The 8,733-nt window shown below is 43.2% G+C and overlaps 1 protein-coding gene across 1 annotated transcript; it reads left to right on the top strand.

Annotated features, from left to right (window-relative positions):
- The first annotated feature begins 4,096 nt into the window (after positions 1 to 4,096).
- On the top strand, positions 4,097 to 8,733 carry LOC143010744 (lecithin retinol acyltransferase-like). Its single transcript, XM_076163261.1, has 3 exons — positions 4,097 to 4,537; positions 5,231 to 5,503; positions 7,464 to 8,733. The coding sequence occupies exons 1-3, from the start codon at positions 4,235 to 4,237 to the stop codon at positions 7,614 to 7,616; spliced, it is 729 nt and encodes a 242-aa protein (XP_076019376.1). The 5' UTR covers positions 4,097 to 4,234; the 3' UTR covers positions 7,617 to 8,733.

Here is an 8,733-nt window from a genome sequence, read left to right as displayed (position 1 = left end):
CTGCTTTGATGACTACATAATGGAACAATCAGAAGAAACGCACAATAATCTAGACACAAATTCAAATATTACATCTGTTCAGACGTTCGTACAGTTGCTGCATTGTCAGGTAGTTGTAATGCCTGAAAAGTGGGAACAGCTAAGTTAACTAAGGGTTCTGGTGGATGCCGGAGTCAGTTTGTGCAGAAAATAACAAAACTGTACTTTCACATTTTACTCTGCGTGTTTAATTACACCTATCCATCATCTTATAGCAAAACACAAGTATCGTATGTCATTGGAAAGTTTGTGACAAAAATGGGTGCAGAAACTAGTGAAGGAGAAAGCAGCCTGTGACCTTTCATCTCCTTTGTTCGTTGGAAATTAAAATCATTTTTCACTGTTGCATTTGTTCTAAATTACTTTGGATAAAAGGTTCTGCTGGGAGCCTGAACTCAACAAGAACAAATAGATTGCGAGAAATGACGTCAGCGCTTGAGCAATAAACAAAACATTTGTAAACAAACAAGTAACCATAAAAACCCCAATGCAGATTAAAAGCATACCAGTCCAGAGAAAAGCAAATCAAACGACATCGTAGAGAGTACTGTCAAATTGGAGTTATCTTTGAACAACGTGCTATAACAAAGGCTGTGAAATTCCAGCTCGTTTCCTGTTTGCCTCGCAAGAGGGACGCCAACTGTGATGTCACCTCTTTAAGTGGAAACCAGCCGATAGGCGAGCGTTCCAGCGAGCGAAGTGAAGGCTGAACATGTGAGTCGCATGTGTCCGGCAGGCTTTCCTCAGCAGTTCCCAACAAATGAATGAAAAAAGTTAGCAAGGCCTTAAATGTGTTGATTGCGAAAATCAGTTATTCTGTTTGGGAAACATTTAAATGCTGAAATTCAATGGAAATCTGTTCAAGTTGTTAGGATGACTCAAACGTACAATGTATAAAGTTTAAAGTCTACTGCAGTACTGAGTATTTTCACAGTATTCCTTCTCCATTTTCCATCATATTTTGTAGTTTGACACCTAGCAGGATTCCTGACTGTGCACAAGTTTTAAATACATCAAAACAAGGAAAATGTAAATAAGTAATTTTGTAGATACTAAACTGAAGAGTGTATCATGAAAGTCTCTGTTTCTTTCTTTCTTTGGAATTTTAGTACATGTTACCTTTAGGTAAAAGTGTGTGTGTTTGGCCTTCCCCTTCCTAACCTCTTCACCTCTTTGTCACAGGAAGCCGAGCAGCAGCAAAAGGTGTTGACAGCGAAAACAGGACAGAGACGTGTGTGTTTGTAATTCCACGGTCCGGCACATTTGTCTTTGTTCTCACTGATTTGCCTTAAATGTTTATTGAGAGGGGGTTTCCATGCAAAAGATGAAAATGTAAGAGAATTTATGTACAGATGTTTGCCAATGTTCGTCCTTGTCAAAGTGCTGTTTACATGAAGGCTTTTATTTCCCCAAAATGTTGGACTATGCCTTTAAAAATGTGTTTTACAGCACAGTGGATTGTCTCAGCAGGTTCTGCATGGACAGAAAGATTTCCACATTCATCACATTCAGACAGCGTGGGAGTGTGTGTGTGTGCGCCCTTGTGTGCGCGCTTGCATGCTGCAGGTTGTCTGTGCAGTCATTTGTCACAGCATCACCACCCTTTTTGTGTCGCTCAGACTGACAACGAGGGTAAAGCAACACACACTCTTTCTCTCTCTCTGCTTCTCTCTGCTTCTCCCTCTGGGACGATGTCATGGAGGATAAAGGGAGATAAATTGCATCCCATTTGTCATGGCGACTTTCTGTTTTTGTTGGTAACTCATATGCTGATGTGTTTTGACTCTGTCTTTTTCATTGTATGTGTGTCACTCGCTGTGGCACACAAAGATGGATGAAAGTTGGATGTTGGGGATGAAGAATGTGGGGCAGGGGCTTCTGTAAACAGCAGATGAATAGAAAATTAGAAATGAAATGAAATGTGCAGCCGACTACTGAAATTAACAGGTAACTACAAAATAGCAACCTGCAATTAAAAAGACAACATTTCATACTTAACACTGAAAAACAAAAAAAAAATACAAAACTATCCTAAAATAAATAAATAACTATATATAAATAATACAAAACAAAAATAATACTAGAATAAACATAATAGTGCAAATTACTAAAAATGATAAAACAAATGTGTTGGCTTGTAAATTCAAGGTTCACCCACAAAGAAAGGCTCACAAAAATCATCATTGAACTACTAAACAAATACAGCAGTCAGCAGTGTGGCTGCATGGATCCAAACACAAGCAGAAAAGAGCTAAAAACAGGAAAACCTGTGTGATTTGTGATTCAACCAGTCCTCCATACCCACCCAACACTGTGGGAGAGCATCAACACACACACACACACACACACACACACACACACACACACACTTCATCCTGTCATGCTGTCAATCAGCACAGTTACCATTCACTGCAACTCAGTCGGGGTTGCAAGTCAGCACTAATGTGTGTGTGACAACAACAACAAGCCAAATCTCATTCTTTTACTGCCATTCAACACCATCTCAGTGGGGTGTCGGTGTGTGTGTGTATGCGTGTGTGTTACCATAATTCACTCTTAATCCCTAAATCCTCTCTTTGGGGGGTTCAGGATGAATGATGGACAGAGATCGGGTTCTCCTTGAAATGTGAATCCTTGTAAATCCAAAGCATTCAGACAGTTGTAGACCAAAACCCCAAACACTTAAATCTCTATTACTTGTGAAATGCAATAAAGTGAATGGGATGGATGACTTTCAACATGTTGATGTGTTTTTGTCGGTAACCGCAAGGTTTCAAAGCTAGTTTGTAGCTAGCTTGGAATGCTGACGACTTCTGGCATAGACACACATATTAGCCTGGTTAGCAAAACCTCCCAAGACCTAATCAGCAGCTTTCATTTAGAAAATATGTCAGCGATCAGAGTTACATATAACGGGGAGATGTTTAAGAAACGTTTCCTTCAAATGCAGTACGTGTAAGTCAGTGTACATTAACAGAGTAGATGCCCCCATGTCAGTGAGCAACACTGAGCCGTCTGACATCACTGGTTTCAAACAAGCATCTTAACAACTCACACACTGTTTTTTTGGAGAAAGAGGGGAATGTACAGTGTGTGCGTGTGTGTGTGTGTGTTGAAACCATTTGGTGGTTTTGGGAAGCTAGACTGCTGCGACCTCAGCATTGCTCCGTTTGAGTGTCAACCACTCGCTGCAGAGTTCCCATGAAATTCAGAACTCTGTGTGTGTGTGTGTGTGTGTGTGTGTGTGTGTGTGTGTGTGTGTCTGAGTGCAGTGTGCGCGTGTGTGTGCATGTGGGATATTTGCTGTGTTGGAAATTATGAGCGCTTCACTGTTGGTTGGCTTCGATGTAGGAGCTGAGTATGTGTGTGTCAGATTCTCTCTTTCTTTCTCTCTCTCTCTCTCTCATGTGTGTGTGTGTGTGTGTGTGTGTGTGTGTGTGTGTGTGTGTGATAGTAGTGGGGTTTGAGGAAGAAGGTGGGACAGGGGCCATGTGGGACTCATTAACTCAAAGAAAGAAAGAGAAAGAGTGAATTTTCCTCCTCTTTCCCCGGCTGAACCTGGTTTCCTGTTGCTTTAACTCATGGACTTGCTGGCTGTTGACATGAATGAATGACGAGTTATAACGTAATAATTATAGCAATGTGGTTAAGAAAAAAAAAAAAAGATACTTGTGTACATTTAATTAGGAATCTTCTATTGCGGTATGAAATTGCACTTAATTTCCAGTATTGCTGCCAAAAACAGAAATAGGTCAACGATGGTTAGTGTACTAGTCAATGTAGTATTTTATTGGTTTATTTAACAATGAGACAATTAACTCTGTTAAATGTGCCAAAATGGATCCTTTGTATCTGTAGTTAGTAAGTCAGTTGGTTAATTATCTGTAATCATAGACAGGCGACGAAAGGCAGTAGAGAAACAACAGCAGGTAAATAAATTGGTATTACAATGCAAGTTCAGCTCAGTTCTCTCTCTCTCTCTCTCTCTCTCTCTCTCTCTCTCTCTTCTCCTTCCTCATGGTGTCACGCCCCCCACCTCCTCCTCGTATCCAAATGTTGCCATGAGGAGGAGGATGCTTTAGTGAGACTTGAGACGGGGCAGAGCAAAGCAGAATAAAAGCAAAACAAAGGGAACAAACGCGCAGACAGACAGACAGCAGAGCTCCTCTTCCTTATTTCCTCCCACCCATTCGTCATGTTGGACACCCTCACCTTCCTCTTGGAGAAACTTTTTCTCTTAGCCCACGTCAGCCTCTCCAGCCTCCTGGCTCCTCTGCGGGCGGAGCGCGCAGACACGCCGCCCAGCAGGCGCTCCGAGCGGGACGAGCCGGCGCCTCAGGCCGCTGGCACGCAGCCGCGGAGCTTCCAGCGGGGCGACCTGCTCGAGGTGCCCCGGACTCTCTTCACTCACTTCGGTATCTACCTGGGAGACAACCGGGTGGCTCACCTAATCCCGGACATCCTGCCGCTGCTGACCGCCGACTGTCGACAGATCCAGGCAAGAAACACTCAACACAACGATTGGACGTTTAAGAAGTTTTCCACTAAGTACTTTTACCGAAGTACCTTTGATGACTTCCAGCGACTTTTCGACTTTTCCTTTTGTGCTCCTTCATCTTCCCTCCTCTCCCCCTGTTCATCCTTGCTTCCTCCAGCTTTTCCTCCTTACCTCTCCCTTTGTTTACCTCGTCCTTCTTACTGTCTTTCTTTCCTTCATTTGTTCCTCCTTTTTTCTCTGGTGTTTTTGGAGTTTTTGTAAATCAAATCAGTGCCATTTAAAGGGGAAGCTTCATTCCTCATTGTTAGCTGGAAGAAAAACTCGGGGTTGATCTGACCTATCTTAATAACTCATTTAGATTAAAGTACCTTGATGGGAGAAATATTTGAAAGTATTGATATCACAATATGGAAGTCCTGGAAAAGTAAATTTTGGAAACCACATTTCTGGACTTGGAAAAGTAATGGAAGAACAAAATGATTTGGGAAAATCTTGAAATTTTGAAAGATCACATCTTAATTATTCCTAATCAGAAGTACAAAGTATTCCTCTGAACTGTAAACGATATATGATTTCATAGAGGAGAATTAGATGAGTATTGACAAAGCACTGGTGTTGCTGTGTCACCATAGAAACGTAGCCTTGTGTCATCTGTGCGCCATGCATTGACGCAGTTGTCTCTGTCGGCTGCAGGAGATGGTGACCAACATGCGGCTGCTGCTCGGAGTGCTCTCCAAACAGGCCAGTGTACGCGTTGACTCGGTGGAGGACTTTGCATATGGTGCAAGCATCCTGCTCAACACCATGGACGGAGCGGCGGGGACAAGGCCCTTGGCCAGCGAGGAGGTGGCCCTCGGAGCGGAGAGGCTGGTGGGCCGAGTCACATACAGTCTGCTGTGGAACAACTGTGAGCACTTTGTCACGTACTGCCGCTACGGGACGGCGGTCAGCATGCAGACCGACCAGGTAAGGTTTGAACTGGTGATTTGAGTTTGTGGGATGTGTGAGGTCATCATACATGCAGGATCGCCACAGGGATTTATTATTCATTTAATATACATACGTATACATCAGTGGCGGGCCGTGCATTTCACACCTAGGCCTTCAGTGATGTCCTACACAGTCCCACCAGAATTGCTCCACCTCTTAATACCATCATTATGACGCCATGGCTCTAGAAACTATACATTTTGACAGAAACGCAGTATAACAGGGCAATGCATCACCTTAACATAGTCAAGTACAACAGAGTTATATTAATATTTCCGAAGCATTTATAATCAATAAATCCGCATTTACAATCAAGAGTGTTAAACTACCAACTTTAAGATCTCTTGGATTTGTTGGCCGTTCTCTTCTCACAATGTCTAGCTTTTCTTTAAAAGTTTGTCTTGAAAATGGCGTTGTAATTATATCTGCGACCAAATCGATCTCTTCTCCTCCTTCAGCCATTGGGTTGAAAAAAACAGCTTGTTGAAATCCACACAAATTAGCTTGTTTAAGTTCAGTTGGTTAGCTCTGCATAGCTCTGCCTCTCAATAGTGCGTATCCAATCAAAATACGTGCAAAATACGTGTTGTTGCCAACTTCAAATCTGATTGGTTAACGCCACAGTTTTGTTTCCGTTCACTTTAAGCTACAGGCGACTGCACTGTTGATTCTGAGGGCCTAAGGGCAGATTTCTTGGACCCCGGCAACACATTATGGCTGAAATATGATTGGATAAAAGCTCTAACTTAAAGGCCAGCCCTCCAAATCTCGTTCTGAGGCTGGAAGCAGCGCAACCAAGATGAAAGCTATGAAATGAAGAGAATAGACTACGGGGAGTATATTTGTGGAAAAAATGTATCAAAATTAAATTTTTATTCTAATGATGTTTAGACCAGCAGAGAAGGCCTTGCTGGCCCTGACGGCCCACCACTGATCTACATACATTTGGGATACTTCTGTCTGGGAAATGGACCAGCCAGCCAAACGTCGGCGTCTCCTTCCTACTCCTTCTACTCCTCCTCCTCTTTTTCAGGGGTGTGATGGCAGTTGAAAGTCCAACAGCAGTGGGCTCCGTGTGTGCTGGCTTTAAGTGTTGGGGAAAATCTGGGTCATTACTCAGAAAGCTGGGAGAACAAGAGGCTCATTCACGCAGGACACACACACACACACACACACACAGAAGCACATTAAGTGAGGGCAGAGGTTCTGAAAATGAGGCTCAGCAGCCTCTGGGGTTCCTTAAGAAAGGGTCACGGGGTCTCTTATGGCAAAGTGAGGGAGAATGAAGCAGTATTTCCGCCATGAGGTCATGGAGGTTACAGTATGTTGTTGATCCCATGTTTGTCTCTTTACATTTCAGAACATAGAAAAACATATCAGTCATGGACAAACATAGTTGTTTTTCGCAAATAAAACAGATTTCATGGGATTTGTGCATTTCACAGCCTCGGTGGAGGTCGCAGCTCTTTTACTTTTCGTTCCATCTGGATTTTTGGGTAAAAAACAAATCTCCTCGGGTGAGGGATGGGAGGGGGCGCGGCCTAATGTGTGGGTTCATCTTGGGCATGGAAACGCGCTGGAAGCTGGAGTCGGGACTGAATTAACGTCTGTGGTCGAAGCAGACAGAGTGTTCCCCGATCCGATTTCAGGTCCTGTAATCACTAACCTAAATATTTGAGCTCTGTGCATCTGTGTGTCATTTCTGTTGGCCCACAGTCCATTATTATAGGGTCGTTACAGGGGGGCCAGGGTCCACCAGGAGCCCCTGCTGGAGCAGCAAAGGGGCCAGCTGATGTCGTTCTTAGGAATTTTACCAAAAGAAAGAAGACCAGAATGCCAGAATGAAGAAGGCAATGGTTTTTTTGTAACTTAAGGATTCACTAAAGCACCTTTAAGAATAATCCTTCCTCTGCTCCTCCTCTTCCTCTCTGTCCAGTTCTGTGATTGGCTGAAGTCTGTGATGCGGGACCAGCGGGTCTTCTTACTGACGGCGTTCTTGGGTATCCTGTCCATGGCCTGTTTGGGGATCTCCTCCAGCACTGCCCTGCCCGCCTTCCTCGTCCCCTTCACGCTGTGGATGGCCAGCTAGAGGCTCCACCCACAAAACAGCTGTTACTGTTACCGTGGAGATGCACTGGCACGTTACACACAGACTGAGCTGCTGTGTTGGATGAACAACAGGAATGGGGGGAAATTAAGTAGTATTCTGCGATGTTTTGATGTAGACTGGTGTCGCGTTTGCAGGCAGTGGAGGGTGTGTGTAGCAAGAGGGCAGCAAACACATCTACAGGAAATGTGGACATGTTCAACATTTAGACAAATAGTGACACCTGCTGGAAAAAACAAGATTGTTGTTAACCAGTTAAGCCCAGAGGAAAAAGTACTACATTTACTACTTTTACATCTGCATTCTGGCTGCCAGCATCGCATATAATACATCTTTTTATTTTTAATTCGTACTAGACTTGCAGTTATTAATCTGGAGCATTTACAGTGAAGATTGTTCAATAAGCATGGATTTAGCAAGCAAAAACTGAACTTAAAAAAACACAAGTATTTGTCCCGAACCCTCAACTGTATAGGCACAACAAGTTTCCTTCAGGTGTGTTGTGCTTTCAGTCATTGTTTGTGTAAATGGTGCATTTTACATACATCAATTTGCAATTCTAGTGGTTTCTAGCAGCCTGATCCAGAATCAAGCAGACCTCGAGCTCTGTTCACTGCTCTTCCTCTCTGTTCATGCGGCCTGTGAAGCTCTATTTCTGGGTAAGAGCAGCTTGGTGTTCTGCTGAAGCTTTTACAGAGCTTTAATGCCTGCAGGGATGCTCTACGTCTGGGTAAGGACAGATAGAATCCACCTCCTGTCAATTCCATTTGCCAGGTACCCAGATCTGGCACTGGGTCCACTCAGGCTTTAAGTGGCTTAACTCACTTTATGTATATTATTATAAACTCTGTGATGTTTCCTTTTTGGTATATGGAACATTTTCCACTCAATTCAAGACTCCAATTAACAGAAGCTCAGAATGCTCGCTATAAAAGGTTCCCAGATGAAATGTGGCCTCGTAATCAGGCTAAGCGCATATGTAAATGTCTGTAAAAGCTCTGAACGACATGATTGTTTCTGAACAATCAGGTATTTTTTTGTACAGACTTGTTTTTCTTCATGTTGTAACACTTGATATTGTACTTTATTGTAAATAAAA

This window comes from Genypterus blacodes, unplaced genomic scaffold (assembly GCF_046128005.1).
Source record: "Genypterus blacodes isolate CSIRO-AG114 ecotype Tasmania unplaced genomic scaffold, CSIRO-AGI_Gbla_v1 ptg000129l_1, whole genome shotgun sequence".
In the NCBI taxonomy this organism is placed as follows: domain Eukaryota; kingdom Metazoa; phylum Chordata; class Actinopteri; order Ophidiiformes; family Ophidiidae; genus Genypterus; species Genypterus blacodes.
The sequence above is the reverse complement of the archived record's forward strand: the minus strand, read 5'-3'. Positions and strand labels throughout refer to the sequence as shown.

Bases quoted from the DNA above. Each gene is read 5' to 3' on its own strand.
- LOC143010744 (XM_076163261.1), top strand. From the start codon at position 4,235: ATGTTGGACACCCTCACCTTCCTCTTGGAGAAACTTTTTCTCTTAGCC. The intron at 4,538-5,230 runs GCAAGAAACACT...TGTCGGCTGCAG, and splicing joins CCGACTGTCGACAGATCCAG to GAGATGGTGACCAACATGCG. The intron at 5,504-7,463 runs GTAAGGTTTGAA...CTCTCTGTCCAG, and splicing joins TCAGCATGCAGACCGACCAG to TTCTGTGATTGGCTGAAGTC.